The sequence below is a fragment of the Chelonoidis abingdonii genome, chromosome 1 (assembly GCF_003597395.2).
Source record: "Chelonoidis abingdonii isolate Lonesome George chromosome 1, CheloAbing_2.0, whole genome shotgun sequence".
NCBI classification, from domain to species: domain Eukaryota; kingdom Metazoa; phylum Chordata; order Testudines; family Testudinidae; genus Chelonoidis; species Chelonoidis abingdonii.
In genome coordinates, this window is record NC_133769.1 from 100,629,915 (window position 1) to 100,648,801 (window position 18,887).

The 18,887-nt window shown below is 50.9% G+C and overlaps 1 protein-coding gene across 1 annotated transcript in view; it reads right to left on the reverse strand.

Annotated features, from left to right (window-relative positions):
• The window catches only part of CSF2RB (colony stimulating factor 2 receptor subunit beta), a 29,227-nt gene that overhangs the window by 8,503 nt on the left and 1,837 nt on the right, over window positions 1–18,887 (reverse strand). Inside the window, exons 3-10 of the mRNA XM_032779206.2 lie at window positions 16,011–16,140; window positions 13,706–13,890; window positions 12,977–13,134; window positions 12,351–12,522; window positions 6,429–6,564; window positions 6,178–6,338; window positions 5,638–5,783; window positions 5,365–5,536 (exon numbers count right to left, since the gene is read on the reverse strand). Coding sequence (XP_032635097.1) covers window positions 5,365–5,536; window positions 5,638–5,783; window positions 6,178–6,338; window positions 6,429–6,564; window positions 12,351–12,522; window positions 12,977–13,134; window positions 13,706–13,890; window positions 16,011–16,140 — 1,260 coding nt within the window. The remainder of the gene's footprint in view (window positions 1–5,364; window positions 5,537–5,637; window positions 5,784–6,177; window positions 6,339–6,428; window positions 6,565–12,350; window positions 12,523–12,976; window positions 13,135–13,705; window positions 13,891–16,010; window positions 16,141–18,887) is intronic.

Below are 18,887 nucleotides of genomic sequence, written 5' to 3' on the forward strand. Positions count from 1 at the left end.
ACAAGAAGCAATGGGCTTTAATTGCAGGAAGGGCGGTTTAGGTTGGACATTAGGAAAAACTTCCTAACTGTCAGGTTAGGAAGCACAGGTTAAGTACCGGAATAAATTGCCTCGGGAGAGTGTGGAATCTCCATTATTGGAGATTTTTAAGAGCACGTTAGACAAACACCTGTCAGGGATGGTCTAGATAATACTTAGTCCTGCAATGAGTGCAGGGGACTGGAACAGATGACCTCTCGAGGTCCCTTCCAGTCCTATAATTCTATGGTGTAGACCAGAGGTCCCCAACTTGGTGCCAGCAGGTGGGGGCATCTAAATGTGCCCGAGTCCTGGCCGGCAGTGGAGCATCCGCCGAAATGCCGCCGAATTTCAATGGCATTTCAGCAGCAATGCCTCTCAATGACACCACTTGCCACTGACAAGCGGCATCGAGAGGCATCGCCCCCGAATTTCTGTGGCATTTCGGTGGCGACACCTCTCGATGACACCGCTTGCTGCCGACAAGTGACATCATCGAGAGGCGTCGCTGCCGAAATGCCACAGAAATTCGGCGGCATTTCAGCGGATGCTCCACTGCTGTCATGGTCCTTCATCTGGCGCCCGCCAGATGAAAAGGTTGGGGACCACTGGTGTAGACACTGCTGTAAGTTGACCTAAATTTCATCTATTACAGTTACGTAATTTATGTAACTGAAGTAACCTCACTGAGATCGACTTACAGCTTTAGTGTAGACCAACCCTCTGAGAACAGATCAGTAATGTCCAGTGAAGATCCTTACAAGAACATTGCAGATATCAACAAAAAAAGACTTGCAGTTAAGTGTAAATATACAAGAAACACAAACATTTGAGATTCTGAAAATTCAGTATTAAGGCCTATTCAGTCAACTCTCCTGTTTACACAGGTTCAGGAAGCCAGTCAGGGACCAGGAACCACACCATGATACCTAGTGACCAATCACACAGCCTGAATTCCAAATGCTGAACAACACACCTATGAAGCAATGCTTCTCTGAATGACCAGAGAAACCCCTTTAGGCTCTGACAGATTTGCTTAAAATCAGTTACAAAGAGCCCATCTTTTCATTATTTCACAGACATGAAAATGTTGTTCAGAAGGAACAGTTCAACCAGCTCCATTGATTGATCCCTTTCTACCTTCTAGCATGGATCATTTCTTCCCTTCTCCAGCCCTCCACTTAGAATCACAAATTTCTCTCACTGGCCTTGTAGCAGGCTGAGCACCGCTCCTGCCCTGAAAGGGTTGGAAAAGGCCTGCAGAGGGCTGGGGAAAGAAGCAAAACCCTGGCTGATTGGGGGAAGTGGCTGCAGCTGAGGCCATGCCCCAAACTAAGCAACTAGGCCTTATAAGAAGGCCAGGGCAGCCAAGAGTTTAGCAGGCTGTCTCTGGTCTGTGAGGGAGCAGGGCCTGGCTGCCTAGCAGAAAGGGTACTAGGAGTGAAGCAGGGCTGGGAAAAGCCAGGGGAGCTCTTGGCTGGCAACTCCCCAGGCTGAAAGGCCTGGTTTAAGGCCTAAGAGGGTACGAGGTGGTAGAGGAAGGCAGTAGGTCCGAACCCCCTTGCCTGTGATGAATGGCTTATACCGCAGTCTGCCCCAGGGAGGGGGGGCTAGATGGTGACTGACAGTAGCCCAGACTGAGGCGAGGTGGGGTTAGTGGGTGAGGGTTCCCCTGCGTGGGGAGACCCAGAACCTGAGTGTGGGGGTAGTGGGGTGGGGTTAGTGGGTGGGGGTTCCCCTGGGTGGGGAGACCCACAACTTGAGAGTGTGGGGGTTCTGCCAGGGGGGCAGCAACCCAGAGAAAGGGGTACTGGGGTCTGGGAGGGACACGGGTGCCCCAGCAGTAGCAGATCACTGGCTGACAAAGGGTGCTCCAGAGGGCTAGTGAGTTAATTCCCACAGATGACCAGCAGGAGGCGCTGCAGGGATGAGTCCACACACTTACAAGTGGTGGAGAATGTGGGCAGAAGTGGTCGGCCCCTGACACAAGGGACCAGAGCAAGGACAGTGGGACTATTGTATAGAGACTTTGGAAGGGGACAATGGAACCCCGGTATACTGGGGTGTATTTTGCAGAGGCCCCAGGGGTTAACTCTGGGTGGGGGACAGACATCAGTGCCCTGGCAGACGGGGCCTGATGACCCACAGACACTATGGGAGGTGCAGTGTGCCCTCCATGGACAGTTGGGCCGGCTGGCAGAAGAGCAGCATGCCCTGGTAAAACTCCTCTGACAGGAGTTTCGGAGGAAACAGGGAGAGTGGCATGGAGAAGCTCGGGACAGACTGAGAGCCAGGGCCAGGGGGCCTGTGACTGAGTGCCAGACATGTTATGTCTGCTTAAGGCACGGACATGTAAAAAAGGATTGTCCCTACTAGAGCGGAGGCCGAGAGCCTCACCTAGGAGAGAAAGAGGGGCAAGTTCCGGGGACTGTCTGCCAGGTGTGGAGACCTGGGCAGCTGCCAGCCTGTGGGCAGAAGGACTACCTGCAGTGGGCATGCCCAGGCCCAAGTCGGAGGGTCCAGGTCCACCCTGCTGGGGTGGTGAGACCCGAGAGGGACCGAAGAGGAGTGAAGACAGCAAAGAGATGGGGAGCCTGTTAGGGCTGCCATCTCCCAGGACATATTAGGAGGCACTGCCTCTTCAGGGGAACTGAGGAGCAGCCGGACGAGGTGCCTGAGGGCCCGGAGGGGCCAAAACTAGAGGAGGTAATGACTGGGATGGCGGGAACCCTGCAGGAGGGTGAGACCCAGACGGTCACGGAGCCTGTCACAGAGAAAAACCCAGACTGAGTGGGGCTGTCAGGAGGCTGGGACCCAGACAGTAATGGAGAAGGGAACTGTGGAACCCAGACCCTGAGGGAAGAGGGCTTTGGGGATTCTGACCTGTGCACACAGCTGGAGGCTGCAGAGGGGCCAATGCCAAGGTGAAGCCCCTGGACCTCACTAAGGAGTATGAGGCCACTGTCGAGGAGGAGACCCACTTGCGGAAGTGGCTAGAGGACTCCAAGAAGAAGCACGCGGCTCTGGAGGCCCCTGGGCAACTGGTCCAGGTCAGGAGACACCCCTTCCCCCAGAGGTGGTGATCTTGAGGAGGGGGGAGGGATGTAGCAGGATGGAAAAGGCCTGCAGAAGACTGGGGCTGGGGAAGGGAGCAAAACCCCAGGTGACTGGGGGAAGTGGCTGCAGCTGGGGCCACACCCAAACAGCTTAATTGGACCTTATAAGAAGGTCAGGGCAGCCAAGAGCTTAGCAGGCTGTCTCTGGTCTGAGAGGGAACAGGGCCTGGCTGCCTAGCAGAAAGGATACTAGGAGTGAAGCAGGGCTGGGGAAAGCCAGGGAAGCTCCTGGCTGGCAACTCCCCAGGCTGCAAGGCCTGGTTTAAGGCCTAAGAGGGTACTGGGTGGTAGAGGAAGGCAGTAGGTCCGAACCCCCTTGCTTGTGATGAGTGGCTTATAGTGCAGTCTGCCCTAGGGCACGGGGGCTAGATGGTGACTGGCAGTAGCCCAGACTGAGGCGAGGTGGGGTTAGTGGGTGAGGGTTCCCCTGCGTGGGGAGACCCAGAACCTGAGTGTGGGGGTACTGCCACGGGGGCAGCAACCCAGAGAAAGGGGTACCAGGGTCCAGGAGGGACCTGGGGGCCCAGCAGTACCAAATCACCAGCTGACAAAGGGTGTTCCAGAGGGCTAGTGAGCTAATTCTCATGGACGACCAGCAGGAGGCACCGTAGGGTGAGTCCGCACGCTTACAGGCCTCCAGCCCCATTTTCAGACTGACCACATCCAGTGGGATCCAGTCTGCCTGGTTCCTCTTAAAGGTAGTAACCTGGAAACATCAAAGGCTGCAATGCAGACATAAAACGTGGAGAAGATTACAGTCATGTGACCCTCCTGTGACATTCTGTACCTTTCGAGAGCATGCTGTAAGCCCCATATTCCTCATTTTCATATAACTGATCTTACATATAAAGCATGCCTTGTAAGGTATTGGGAAAGGTTATGATGTGCTGAAAGTAATTTTCTCTATCCATATATGTAGATCATAAATGCATATGAAGTTATTATAATTGTGTAATATGTTTGAAACTAAAATCTGCTGTAAATTAGGACAATCAGGCAGACATTAGCTCCCCAGAGGCAACAGCAAGGAAAGTAACCAATGCCAGGGCAGAGTGTCAAATAACTCATCAACAGCCATTGTCCAGCAAGGGAGCTACAGTGCAATGACTCACCTGCATGAGGCCACACCAGGGGAATTGCTCAACCTTGCTTGGAGAGATTCAGTAATGCTCACCTGACTCTGAAGCAGGGGGCAGGGGGCAAAGCCAAGAGAGGAGAAAGGACATGATAAACGGGAGAGACATTTGGCATGCTCTTCCTCTCTCTCCCACCTACATTTGCAGACACCACTCCAAGCGACTGAAGCGCTGATCAAAGGGGAGAGCCTGGCTGAAGAGCAACCAGCCAGCCTGTGGTGAGAAGCATCTAAGTTTGTTAGTACATTGAAAGTGTTAAGATCAGCTTAGAATGTGTTTTGCTTTTATCTAATTTGACCAAATCTGACTTGTTAGGCTTTGACTTATGATCACTTAAAATTTATCTTAGTAGTTAATAAATCTGTTTGTTTATTCTACCTGAAGCAGTGTGTGTGGTTTGAACCATGTCAGAGTCTCTCCTTGGGAAAACAAGCCTGGTACACATCAATTTTTGTTAAATTGACAAACTCATATAAGCTTGCAGCATCCAGCGGGCATAACTGGACACTGCAAGACGCAGATTCCTAGGGTTGTGTTTGGAACTGGAGATATTGACTAGTGTCATTTGGTTGCAAGTAGCTGGGAGCAGCTTACATGCCAGAGGCTGTATGTGAACAGCCCAGGAGTAAGGGTTCTCACAGCGGAGCAAGGTAAGGCTGGCTCCCAAAGTCAAGGATTGGAGTGACCTAGCAGATCACCGGTCTATATAACACCAGAGGGGAATGTCACACCTCCCTAATTTTCCTGGGAATCATGGAACTAAAATTGCTGTACAACACTCTGACAGTGTAGGCAGTTCACGCTTCTAATCCTCCTTGTGGAGGCCCCCCTTCCCTCCTCACCTAGTGTATCCACTTCCAGCCCCTGACTTGCATATAGTTTTCTTGCTCCCATTCAGATAAGCTAATTATACTCCTTCTCTGTGATCTGAAGCATGCAGCCAGGTACCAAGGGGACCCTGGTCAGGCTCTTTGCTTAAGTAAGTGTATGAAACCCCAGTTCCCCTGAAACTCCAGCTAAGGGACCCGTTTCTCTAGGGAGTGAACTGACCCCATCCCCCAAAGCCCCAAGCCAGTAGCCCAACTGGGATGTACCACTCTCAGTTTCCCAGGTGCACTCCTCACTCCACTCGCTCCAGAACCCCTTGTAGCTGTCCAAGTGCACCCTCGCCCGCATTTTTCCCCTATAGTGTGTGGAGGGTTCCAGCATCTGCAGGGTGAAGATGAAGGGAGGCTTGTCATTGCTGATGTTTACAAGCTGGGCATTCTGGGAAGAGAAGAGGAGAAGAAATGGAGGAGGAGTGAGGAACTCTGTCCCATCCACCCAGCTCCCCAGAGTCCTAGGCTTCCAGCAGTACCATCACCTACCTTCAAGGAATCACTAGTCTTCCAATACAAGAATTCATATCTCTGGCCTATATAGTCATAGCTTAGGATCTGTTTTGTCCATCTCAGCTCATACTTCTGGTCTTCCGTCTTTGTCATTGTCACGTTGACAGGTGCAAGTGGCTTGACTAGAACACAAACAATGCATTAGGAACATGCATCCATCTCCCAGCTTATCTTCCTGCCCATTCCCTTTCCCACTCTGCGTTGTGGGTAGGACTAAGGATACACTTGGGTAAAACTTGTTGCTTGAGCAGACGAGCACCAAGGACTGCTAATAGCAGTGCCCCTATCTGACTCATCTCCACACGCCCATTCTGTACCTTCTCAGGGCAGTGTTCTGTCGGTGCCAGTCAGGAGCTCCAGTGCTGGGAACTTCCTTTACCAGCCCTCTGCCCCACCCACACATCACTGTCTAGCTCTTTTGTTAACCATTCCACCTCTCTGCCAACCCAAGCATTTCCTAAGCTGGAGGAGAAACCATCAGATAACCCTGGGCAGAGTAACCAAATGAGCTCTCACTGTTTTTGTAGGCTTCAATCAGTTTCTCTTCCTTCTTGGGCCGGACAGTTATGAGGTACTGGCTCAGCCTGCTGGGCTTGGTGACATTGATCTCACAGCTGTGGAGCAGGTAGTGGCTGCCAGGCAGTTCCTCCTCATGGACTGGAGAGCATTCTGTCTCTCTGAGGAAGAGAGCAGCCAGGCCTGAGTGAGCAGGAGGGATAGTCAGATCCAGGAGGACAAGTATACGCTGCCATGGCTAGGTCACTTACTCTGATGCCGGTGGGGTTCTGTAGAAGAGCTTGAACAAGACAGAGCTGGTGACCTCTCTCCTCACTTCCCAGCTGCATGTTAGCTGATCAACCCCATTGAAGAGGCAGCGAAGGTTCTTGGGCTGAGCCTCATCCCCTAGTGAGGAGCCAGTGGTTAGTGTAGCTCTGGGAGGGGCAGGGTTGGGAGGGATGGGGAGGACAGTGGAGCAGGAACTGATTGAGACTGTTGAGGGAAGAAAGGAAAACTTTTAGACCTGGTCTACATAACAGAGTTAGGTCAATGTAAGGCAACTTACGTTGACCTAACTAAGTAAATGTCTACACTAAAATTTAATTCCTGCTGATTTAACGCACCTGCTATGCTGTCTTAATAACTCCACCTCCATGAGCAGCATAGAATTTAGATAGATGTAGTTAGGTAGAAGCAGTATCAATGTAGACACTGCATTACTTACATCAGCCATTAGTGGCCTTCAGGAGGTGTCCCACAATACCCCATTTTGACCACTCTGGTCACCATTTTGAACTCCATTGCCCAGCAGCACGTACACAGGAAGCCAGTCCTCCTCTTTAAAGCTCCATGAATTCTTGAAGTTCCATTTTCTGTTTGCCCGGCTTGGAGAGCGCACCTAGCAGCTCTAGAGTGCGCCTAGCAACTGCCCTGCTGACCATTTTGGCTACATGCTACATATGTGCTCCTGCCTGGAGTACCCTGGGGATGGGGAAGGAGTCAGATCTCTTGATTCTTTCAGGATAAGAAGCTATGCAGGCACAGCTCTGAGCTAGACATAGAAATGTCAACATCTAGGAGAAGGTCACTTGGGGCATGGAGGAGAAGGGCTACAGGAGGGACCAGCAGCAGCACTGTGTGAAAGCCAAGGAGCTGTGGCAGGTATCAGAAGGCAAGGGAGGCTATTAATCACTCTGTGTAGCTGCAGTCCTGCCATTTTTACGAAAAGCTGCATGCCATCCTCAGTGGAGACCCCACTACCACCCCCAAGAGCCCCATGGGTATTTCAGAGGAGCCCGAGTCACAGGCTCCTGCCATGAGCTGAAGAGGAGGTGGAGGAAGAAGAAAAGGAGGAGAATGGAGGACAGGTGACTGGGGGTTCCAGCCTCACAGTGAGCCAGGACCTGTTGAGTCCTGGACAGTCCAGCCAGTCCCTACAGTCCAGCATAGGTGAGCCTGATGCACGGGAAGGAACCTCTGATAAGACTGCAATTTGCTTTGAAATTGTTTGGATGGAACCCCCGAAGTAGCAGGACACATCTGTTGATTTACTCTTTTTTACTTATGCTGGAAGTAGTAATGAAATAACCAATAGAGGTAGTGTTGCTATCTGCTTCTCATCCCCCTCTAGAGTTAGGAAGAAGGGTCCCCATAGAATAGTTTGTTTATGTGCACCAGGATGTCCCAGGAATCCTCCATAAAGACCTTGAGGCAACTTTACTGGAGGTAGTCTGCAATCCCCTGCTGAAGGTTTCTGGGGAGAGCTGCCTTATTTCTTTCACCACAATAGGACATTTTCCCGCACCACTCAACAGACATCTATTCCATCTCCACCCTGGTGGAAACTTTCCCTCCTTTGCTTCACAGATATTATGCAGAACACAGCAGGCAGCTATAACCATGGGGATTTTTTTCACTGAGATCACTCACTTCTCCACTAGAGTGAGCAGATAGCAAGTGTGAAAAATTGGGATGGAGTGCAGAGTAATAGGTGCCTATATAAGACAAAGCCTTGACTATTGGGATTGTCCCTATAAAATCGGGACATCTGGTCACCCTATTCTCCACTGTCCATGCAGCTCTCATTTTGGTATCTCTGAGTTGGAGGGCTGGGGCAAGCTCTGTACATAGATCCAGGAATATGGCCTTGCACATTCGAAAGTTCTGCAGCCACTGCTCATCATCCCAAATCCGCATGACAACGTGATCCTACCAGTCAATGCTTGTCTCTCGGACCCAGAACCAGCTCTCCATCATCTGCAGCTGCTCCGTGAATGCCATCAACAACTTTGAATTGTTTCTTTCTATGTCCCACAGTAATCTAGCCTCCAAGGAATCATCATAGAAACCACAACTGCATTAAAAAGGCAAGAGGAAAAGCAACTGAGCAGTCTGCAAAATATCTTCAGTGTCTGTATACCAATGTAAGGAGTATGGGGAATAAGCAGGATGGACTGGAAGTCATGGTATATGAAGAAAATTATGACTTAATTGGCATTACAGAGACTTGGTAGGACACCTCATGATTGGAGGGATATTGTTTGTTCCAAATGGATAGGTATGTGGGGGGAAGGAGGCAGCATTGTGCTGTACATCAAGGATGTGGATACTTGCTCTGAGGTCCAAGAGGAAGTGAATGGCACATATACTGAGAGTTTCTGGGCGAGGATAAAAATGGAAAAGCTTAGTAGTAATGTTATGGTGGGGGTCTATTATACAGCACCAAATCAAGAAGAGGAAGTGGATGAGGCATTCTACAAGCAGATAACAAGATTAGCTAACACACATGAGCTAGTATTAATGGGGGATTTTAACTTCCCTGATATCTGCTGGAAGACTATTACAACAAAACATAGTATGTCCTGCAAATTCTTAGCATGTGTAGGGGACAACTTTCTGAATCAGAAAGTTGAAGAAACAACTACGGGGTCATCCATTTTGGACCTGGTGTTGACCAACAGGGATGAATTAGTTGTGAACATGAAGGTGGCCGGGAACTTGGGAGGAAGTGATCATGATCTGATAGAATTCAAGATCCTAAGGAAAGGAGGCGTAACGGCCTTGGCCAGGGCTCAGCTCCTGGTCGCAGGGGCTGAGCGAATGAAGTCGGTAGTCCGAGCCCTTGGGTAGGGCCGGGCGGCGAACGAACAGTTTTCGGGGCTCCAGCCCTTTCGTGCAGGACAGAGCAACAAGTATTTGACAGGCTCCGGCTTGTGCAGCAAGCTACAAGCAGTTAAGCTTGCTCCTTTGGCAGCGAGCTAACAAGCAGTGTAAAGGCTCTGCCCTTGGGGAGGGCGAGCAAGGAACTGACGGATCAAGTTAAGTAAAAGGAAGGAGAAGAGTCCCTTAAGTGGTGGCGAGGGGGAATGTCAGGCTTCACAAGGCGTTCAGCGCAGGGACTAGTCGCGCTGGCCGAAGGTGAGTCAGTGGGATCTGCACGAACACACTGGACAAAGGTGAGCGGCAGTGCTTACACGAACCACACGACGGGTGGTCATGGGGGATCCGGCCGATGCACATACCATCGGCTGGGCTGCTGCGGCTGAGTAGTCAGCAGCCCGGCTGCTAACTCCCTCCTGATACTCCTTCGCGCGTCGTCAGGGGTTACCCAATATAGTTCTCAGCGGAAGTCAGTCATCGTCGGGGTACGGGACCAGGTCAGGATCAGTCTAGCGTCCGGGTTCAGGCGGTCATCACATCACGGGTACAGGGCAGGCGTCGGTCCACTGCTCGTGCCGGGGTCAGGCGGTCCATCCACGCCTCACGTACAGTTTCGGGTGGTTGGTCATTCTTTCGCAGGGCGAGCGTCCGAAGGGCGCACTGCTGGGTGCTGCTGCAGGAGTCCAGGCCTCAGAAGACGGGAGCCGGCCAGCAGATCAGGCACCTCGCGGCTCTCCAAGACACCTCCATCTAACGAGGGCGGGACGGTTTTATACTTCCTGTCCCGCCCCCTGACTTCCTGGGGGCGGGAACAGGCAGAGGGGGCCTTGAACTTCCGGTCCCACCCCTTGACTTCCTGGGGGCGGGGATAGGCAGCCGGGCCTCTGCCTGGGACTGCAGGGTTCCTAGCCTATTCCCTGTCTGAGGAGTGTGGGGGAGGGGACCCCTCTCGCTACAGGAGGACATGAGAACAGCCAAACAAGAACACTGGAGTTCAGAAAGATAGATTTCAACCAGCTTGGAGAAATAGTAGGCAAGGTCCCATGGAAAGACCAATTAGGAAGAAAAGGAGCCAAAGCGCGCTAGCCGTTCCTAAAAGATGTAACATTAGAGGCTAAACATCAAGCTATTCAAATGCAGAAGAAAGATAAGAAGAGCTACAGGAAGCCAATGTGGCTGCACAAGGAGTTTTTTACCTATCCAAAAACCAAGTGGGATACATCCAGGAAATGGAAGGAGGGCTGTGTCACTAAGGAAGTATACATGGGAATAGTGTGAGTGTGTAAGGACAAAATCAGGAAAGCCAAGGCGAGAATGAGTTACATCTGGCAAGGAATGTTAGAGACAAGAAGAGAGTTCTACAAATGTGTCAGATGAAAAAGAAAAGTCGGGGATGATGTGGGCCTGCTGCTCAATGGAGAAGGTGAGCTGGTAATGGAAGATAGTAGGCATTAAGCAGCTATGCTACCTTCCTTTGCTTCAGTCTTTCACAGAAAAGAACACGTGACTGGATGACTAGTGAAGTTACCATAGATAATAAAGAGGAAGGGATGCAGATCAGAATAAATAAGGAACACGTCAGAGATCTTCTGACTAGTTTGAATGAATTCAAGTTAGCAGGGCCGGATGCAGGGCAGGGGTAACCACTAGGCAAACTAGGTGTCTGCCTAGGGCACAAAGATTTGGGGGTGCCAAAAAGCAGTGCCCCCAATTTTTTTTTATGCTACAGTGGAGTTACATCTTAGGCGGGGGTTAGGTTCTAAGGTCAGCACATAAGAGGAAAATCATGTATAGTGAAAATTACCATAAAGTACAGTACACACAGTATACACTTGAAAAGGGGTCCTTAACCTACAGCACGCGTGCCAAAGGTGGCACATGAGACAATTTTTTTTTTAATGGCAGGCCACCAGCCCACTCAGCCCACTGCCGGCCTGGGGTTCCGGCTGGGACCCCAGGCTGGCAGTGAGCTGAGCAGGCCAGTGGCCGGGACTCTGGCTGGCAGGAGCCAGCGGATGGAACCCCAGCCCACTCAGCCTGCTGCTGGCCCTGCTTAGCCTGCTGCCGGCTGAGTGAACAGAACCCCAGGCCGGCAGCAGGTTCAGCAATGGCCAGGACCTGCAGCCTGGCTGTAAAACAAAATCAGCTCACATGCCACCTTTGGCACATGTGCTTAGGTTGAGGACACAGAACATTATGGGATGCAGATGAAATTATGGGATGGAGAACACTGCATTCTAGGATGTTGAAATCATGTTCCTAGTCACCTCTGTGCCACTCATTTTGGCCCCATGAGGCATTGCAAAACCCTCCCAAAATACCCTGTGCTAGATGGTGGCAAGTTGCACACTGGGATAGCTACCCATGGTGCACTGCTCTCTGCCTCAATGCAAGCAGTGCTGATGAGGATGCGCACAACCAACACAGGGAGCATAGTGTGGATGCACAAACGTGATTTAATTACTGCAGAGGTTGCATGCCAACATCATTTGGGTCAACATCATTTAGTAGTGTAGAGATGCCCTCTGTTTCAGGGTTTTCTATGAAAGCCCAGAGCATTATGCTGGTCCATTCATCCAAAAGATTCAATCCACATATTGCAAGAGACAAAAAGACTGGCCTCTCCTGAGCCCACATCCCAAAACCCACCATCTCCACGGGCACTCACTGGCCCTATTGCTGAGAGGCTGGATACTGAGCACACCTAGAAGGGTCCCATCAAGGCAAGGGGTTTCAGGTGCAGTGGCAGGGGAAGTTTGTATAAGGAGATTGTACTGCCCCTGCCAGTGCTGCACTGGGACTGGTACCTGTGCCATGGGACTCACCAGAGCACTGAAGTTTCCGCAGCTACTGCTCTGCTACCTATCAGTGGCACCAAATTCATTCAAATAAGAGAACACCAGTGAAACTGGACCATTTTCATCAAATTCTCAGCCCCTATATCCTCTGGAAGCAAAGCACAATATCCCTCTGCTGCCAGCTTCTCCACACAGCCCTGCTTCTCCACACAGCCCCTCGGCCTCCTGAATTACCTTCCTGGGACTTCCAGGACACGGCAGCGCTCCATTCGCTGGACTGCCCAGACCAACCAGCGCCCTGGCTCGGCTTGGATCGCACACGAGCTACATAGGTGCTGCCCGGCACAAGGGCATCACGCCTCAGCAGGTAATGGGAGGAGTTTGCGACTGACACCGAGTAAGAGTTCTGCCAATGGCGAAGAGATAGTGAGGAGTCAGGGGTAGTGGGGAGAGAGAGAGAGAGAGAGAGAGAGAGAGAGACTTGTTAGAGAGGCATGGGAGGATCCTTTTCTTGGGCAAATCTGCTTAGCCAAGCACAGCCAGCGCTGTGATCTCAGAGTAAAGTGGAGCCAGATACTGCTTGTGCAGGGTTCATTGCTCTCATAGTGCAGAGGCTGCTTTTTACTTGATAGATCTTTGGCCATGACTAGCCATGGCTGGACGGCACAGGATTTGTAAGATGTGTACACAGCTAGTTGCAGCGTGCACGGACCCATCCTCTGGGCCATTCAGGTTTCAGAGGATCAGTTGGGTTCAACAGCCAAGCAGGTTTCAGAGGATTGCAAAGGTTTGTCTTCTGCCCTCTAAAAGGTGCAACCAAGAACAGCACATGCCAATGCCTAAGCACATCTCATGCCTACCTCCCAGGATTCCCACTCCCTCCTGTAGGTCACTTCAAACTCCAATTCATCATACACCCAGTGGCTTCCCTTACTCCCTTCTGCTGCTTCCCAGGCCAGCAAGAAGTCACCTGCTTCTGTGACGTTGATCCAGAGCTTCTGAGGCGGGAGGGGCTGGACTGGAAATGAGAAGGGAAAACACAGGTTTGCGGTTATTAGTAGATGAGGATGGAGAGTGGGCAGAGGGCCTGTTTAATTCTTATCCTGTTGGCACTTGGCAGTTTAACAGGTGGAATTGCCAAGGCCATAGTAAAAATGGTGGTGAACAGAACAGAAGGGTAATAGGGACATGAGTGAGGTATTAATTTAAAGGTGAATACATATTACTGAATATTTTTCTGAGTAAAAAGGTTTGTTTGAGATCAGTTTTTTCCTAATGACAGAGACACTCAGCCAGAGCAAGAGGGTGGGTCAACTGGGAGGAATACATTTGGCTTTTCCATTGTAGGCCGGTAAGGAAGGAATCGATCCATCCATCATTCTCTAAGTGAGAAACAGGAGCATAGGCCTCACAGTGGAAATGAAACTATTCCTGGCAAGATAATAGGCTGGCAAGCGGAAGTAAGGTTAAAGGTTAGCGATCAGGATTCTTGACTAGGGTTAGGGAATCAGGGCAGAGGAAGAAGTATTAATTTCAAAGGATCTCAAATATTCCTGGAGCAAAGAGAGAGGTGGGTGTCTTGCCCTTACCATTCTGGAAGAGGCTGAAGTTCAGCTCGGCCTGCAGCAACCGATTGGGTTTGAAAGTGTATCTGTCGTGCACCCCAATTGCAAAAAGGGTGCTGTTCCTGTGGCAGCTCCAGCAGACACAGGAGTCCTGGCAGTCAGGCAACCTCTTGGTTCCCTGAGGCTCACATGGCATCTGTGTGCTGTTACTGTGTGTGAAAAGAGAGACCTAGGAGAAGCTGATTTAGGTACAGATAGAAAATCCCAAATTAGGCTCCTGAAACCTTCCCCACATTCAGTTCTAGTCTATATAGATTCTTATGCTGCGCTCATCACTGTAGCATCTGAGCACCTTTGAGTAGATCATTAAGCAATGTGACTTCACATCTGTCATCTGTGGGCGTGTCTCTCATCCTCTTCCCAGAGGGAAAAGCATATGAAGTGCAGTGTCTTGTGTTGGTAGGGATTTTTTTTTAAATATACACATGTTGCTGTGTATTTATATTAGCAAAGGCATTTCAAAGAGATTGCTTTGCACTTGGAGTGGAAGGTTGTGACTGTTGTTAAGTTCCCATGGAAGTTGATTCCACAGTCTCAGACTGGCCCCTGAGAAAGCTCTGTCTCCAGCACAGATGAGTGTTACTCTTAGTGACAAGAATTCCATTGTGCCAGAGGAGTGGAGTTGTCAACCACAATTTTTATTTGAGAACATTAGATGGCCCATTAGATGGCTTGGGCTCCAACCCTGGAGAGCCTTGAAGATAAGGACAAGACCTTTAACTTCATTTGAAATTCTGTGGGAAGCCAGTGGAGGACAGTGGTGGTGAGTTCCTGATAGCCTGTGTTGCTGAGGAGACACACTGCAGTGTTCTGTACTAGCTGGAGTTTCCTATACACTGAAGGTTTCATGCCCAGGTACTTTGCCTTGCTGTGGTCCAGCCAAGAAATGACAAAGATGTGAATAACTGAAGCCAGGTCCACCAGGATGGGACCGAGTCTCCCAGCCAACCAGAGATGATAAAAAGCGTTATTTGCTGGCACTGCTATGTGAGAGCTTAGGGTCAGTGAGGAATCCGTGAGTACTCCTCAGTGATGGACTGAACTGACTGATTGTGGGTATGTGACTTCAGCCAAGAGAGACTGCACTGTGGCTGCAAACTCTTCAAAATGCTTTCCTCTGCCCACCAGCATCACCTCTATCTTGCTCTGGTTCAGCTTCAGCCAGTTGTTCTTCACACATGAGCTGGTCTCATCCATGCACTGGGCCGTCTTGATGTTGGTAGCGTGCTTGTGTGCGGTGAAGGATAAGTAGAGAGCTGTGTTTCAAGGGCATATTGCTGGCAGTAGTGTTCATGTTGTCTGACTAGTTCATGCTCATCCCAGGATCCATCCTCACAGCTCATCTGATTGGACTCCAAAGCATTCTCTCAAGGGTCAAGTCCTTGTATGGGTTTTTTTTCCAGAGGTGATGGGCTCACTTAGGTCCCAACCCAAAGCACAGTGAAGTCAGTGGGAGTCCTTCCACTAACTTCAATTGGCATGGGCTCAAGCCACTAATGATTTCAGCATCTCTTCCCAAAAGGACAACGGAGATGATACCTTCCTATTCTCCAGCACTTTCCCCCACTCCTAAACCTGATCTTTACTCGCCCCATCTCTTGCTTTCCACATCTTCCCTTCTGTCCCTCTCCCTCTCTGCCCATCACATCCCTCCAGGCCTGATGGCTTAGTTCCCCTCTTTAAAGGAAACAGATGTGGTGGGCAGATACTGAGGTACACAGCCCAGTAACTCTGGGCGGAAACCTGATTGCACAACTTTGCATAACCACTTCCCTCTTTTCACAGTTTCTCCACCCATCCTTATTTTGCAGACATGACCTCACCAGAGCTATGTTCTTTCTGACCCTGCAACAAAGAAGATCCAGGGGAAATTTTGGGAGTGGGTAATCATCCTTCTCTCTTCTACTGATGAATGAACCTCAACCCAGCTGTACTCTAATGCCTATTTCTCCACTCCAGGTACAGTAAGCTAACAGGCCCTGCCATTACTCTCACCTGGGATCCCCCAGAAAAATCAAGGGAGAGTGATAGAAAAAGTAATGAAAATAAACTGATCAGCGCACCTTCCTGTATCTCCCCATCCTCCCAATGCAGACCTAAAAGAGTCTCCAACTTTCACCCCCAGCAGGGCCAGCACAAGTGTCCACGTGCTCCTCAAAACCTGGCTGTCAGCTCGGATCCCTTTTCCTCCTCCCATTCCCACCTCTTAGGTTCAGCAGCTGCAGGCCTCTTGTGTCCTTCTGCAGCAGAGCAGGGGTCAGGCACTTACTTGTTTAAATTGTCCTCATGGTAAAGAGTCACATTGAGGAAGCGTCGTGCTGCTGTGTATTCCTGCCATGTGCAGGTCATCTGGGAGGTGTAGTCATTGTAGCAGCGCAGGCTCTGCATTGGGAGGCTCTCTGCAGGGGGAAGGAAAGCACAACACTGCCGGTGGGTCATAGAGATGGGCAGTGAGGAATAATAGGATGTGCACACCGGTGCCATGGTGGGGAAAGGCAAAGATGGGGGAATGAGGCGCGAATGGGTAAACTTTCCTGGGAGTCCCTCGCATGTCAGTGAGCTCACATGTCAGGGATGTCATGGACAAAAACCTCCATGCTGGAGGCTGGAAAAGAGAGGTTTACTTACCAGGAGCTGTGGTAATGAGAGAATCGTCCCCGTGCATTCACAGTCTGGCCAACTTGTGTGAGTCTATCATAAGCCTCGGGCTACTGAGTGTTTTTCTTAAAGCCCCAACATCTGCACTGAGGTTATTACCCGAGACTCTCACTTTTCATGTAAAAAAAGTAAGTGTCTGACCTACACAGCTGGAAAAAGAAGCTTGAAGGATGAGCCCTAAATACACCGACACTGAATGACAAATCAACCCCAACCAAGCTGTAGTCTCATTCAAATCTCATGATATTTAAGTCACTCTAGGGATTTTTTGGGCCTGACCCTTGATTTCTGAACACTGGGGGTTGGCAGTCCTGCTTCACAGTGTAGGAGTTGTCCTGATGAAAGCCGTGTCCATGGAGGGGGCATGAGCATCCTCACAGTGTCATTAGTCAGACAACCTCCTCTGCATCCGGGAGTGTGCCCACCAACCTCCTCCATTCCTTCTCCTGGACTGCTTCATTATTGTTGTATTATTTCAGGAGGTGTCGCTAGCAGTAATGCACTATATGACATATCACGCCATGACACAAAATGCTTCTAAGGCCCAAGTGAAGGACTCGGCAATGAAGAGGGCTCACCTGGTGTGAGCATGGGATTTGGACCCGAGAATGGATCACATAGCTTAATGACCTCGGAGGTCAGATAGGCCTGGAGACTTGGGTATCTTTCCCTGAGCGTGTGAGAGGTGAAAGCCCTGCCAATAGCACATTGGGCTGGGGAGTGTGATTGCCCCTGCACAGCAGACATCAGACATGCACATCCACCTCTGGAAACAGAGATGTGCATGAGGCACCTGCTCTGAAACCCATTTTAGGGTCTGTACAGGGTCTGGGCTTGGTGCAGAGCTGGGGCAGCAGGGGCTCAGAGGGAACATTGTGGGATTTGGAGAAATTCCTCCCTCTCTAAGGTACACTGACTTAGGGACGTCTATACTAGCCGCCAGATCGGTGGATAGTGTTCGATGTATCGGGGATCGATTTATCGCATCTCGTCTGGATGCAATAAATCGATCCGCTAATTGACGCCCGTACTCCACCTCAGCAGGAGGAGTAAGTGGAGTCGACGGGGGAGCCGCGGCAGTCAACTCGCCGCCGTGAGGACGGCCAGGTAAGTCGAACTAAGATACTTTTAATTCAGCTACTTGAATAGCGTAGCTAAAGTTGTGTATCTTAGTTCGCACCCCCCCGCTAGTGTAGCCCAGGCCTTAGAACAAGCGACAAACAACTAGCTCAGGGGTGGGCAAACTACAGCCCAGAGACCACATCCAGCCCTTCAAATATTTTAATCCAGCCCTTGAACTCCCGACGGGCAGCAGGGTCCGGGACGTGCCTTGCTCCGGGCATGCCGTGCTCCGTGCATGCTCTGTGTGGCTCCTGGAAGTAGCGGCATGTCCCCCTTCCGGCTCCTATGCATAGAGGCATCCAGGGGGCTACATATGCTGCCCCTGCCCCAAGCGCCACACCCGCAGCTCCCATTGGGAACTGTGGACAATAGGAGCTGCATGGGCTGCACCTGCGGACAGCTCAGTGTTTTGAGCCACCTGGCTGCACCTCCATGTAGGAGCTGGAGGGGGGACATGCTGTTACTTCCAGGAGCTGCTTGAGGTAAGTGCCACCTGGAGCCTGCATCTCTGACACCTTCCTATGCCCCAACCCCCTGCCCTAGCCCTGATCCTCCTCCCACCCTCTGAACCCCTCGGTCCCAGCCCAGATAAACCTCCTGCACCCACAACCCCTCATCCCCAGCCCCAGCCCAGAGCCCGCACCACATCTGGACCCTGCACCCCAACCCCCTCCCCCAGCCTGGAGCTCCAGCGCCACACTCTGAACTCCCCATTTCTGACCCGCGGCCAGAGCCCTCAACCCAAACCCAGACCCCAATCCCCAATTTTTGTGAACATTCATGGCCCACCACACCATTTCCATATGCACATGTGACCCTTGGGCCAAAAAGTTTGTCCACCCCTGAACTAGCTCTAACTGTGCACAGATGGGAGATTAAACGTAGAAACAGTAGCAGTGAATGGACATGTCAGAGGGTCTTGTTTGTTCTCTGCAGTGGTAAAGAAGGAACTAAGACGGTTCAGAGGGATGGACACCCCTAGACGTGAGCCTTTGACATTGACACTGGTGACTTGCTCTGTCTCCCTGCCCCTCACATTTCCCCCCTCCTCTCAGTCTCTCTCTCTCACACACCTCACAGAGTCATCCTCCCATTTGTCCACACCTCCAAATGGATATTTGGTCACTTACACTCCCATCTGAATCTACTTGTCATTCTAGCCCTTCACTCTTCTTTAGGGGTCTGTCTATTCCTGTACTACACCTCCAGTTCATCCACCTACTCACCAGCCAGCTTGTTCACACATTTGCACAATAGCCCACCGGTACATCCATCCATCCATCTACTCACTCTCCTTCTCATCCATCCATCCATCCACTTCTCCATCCAACCATCCATCACTTCTCCATCCATCCATTTCTCCATT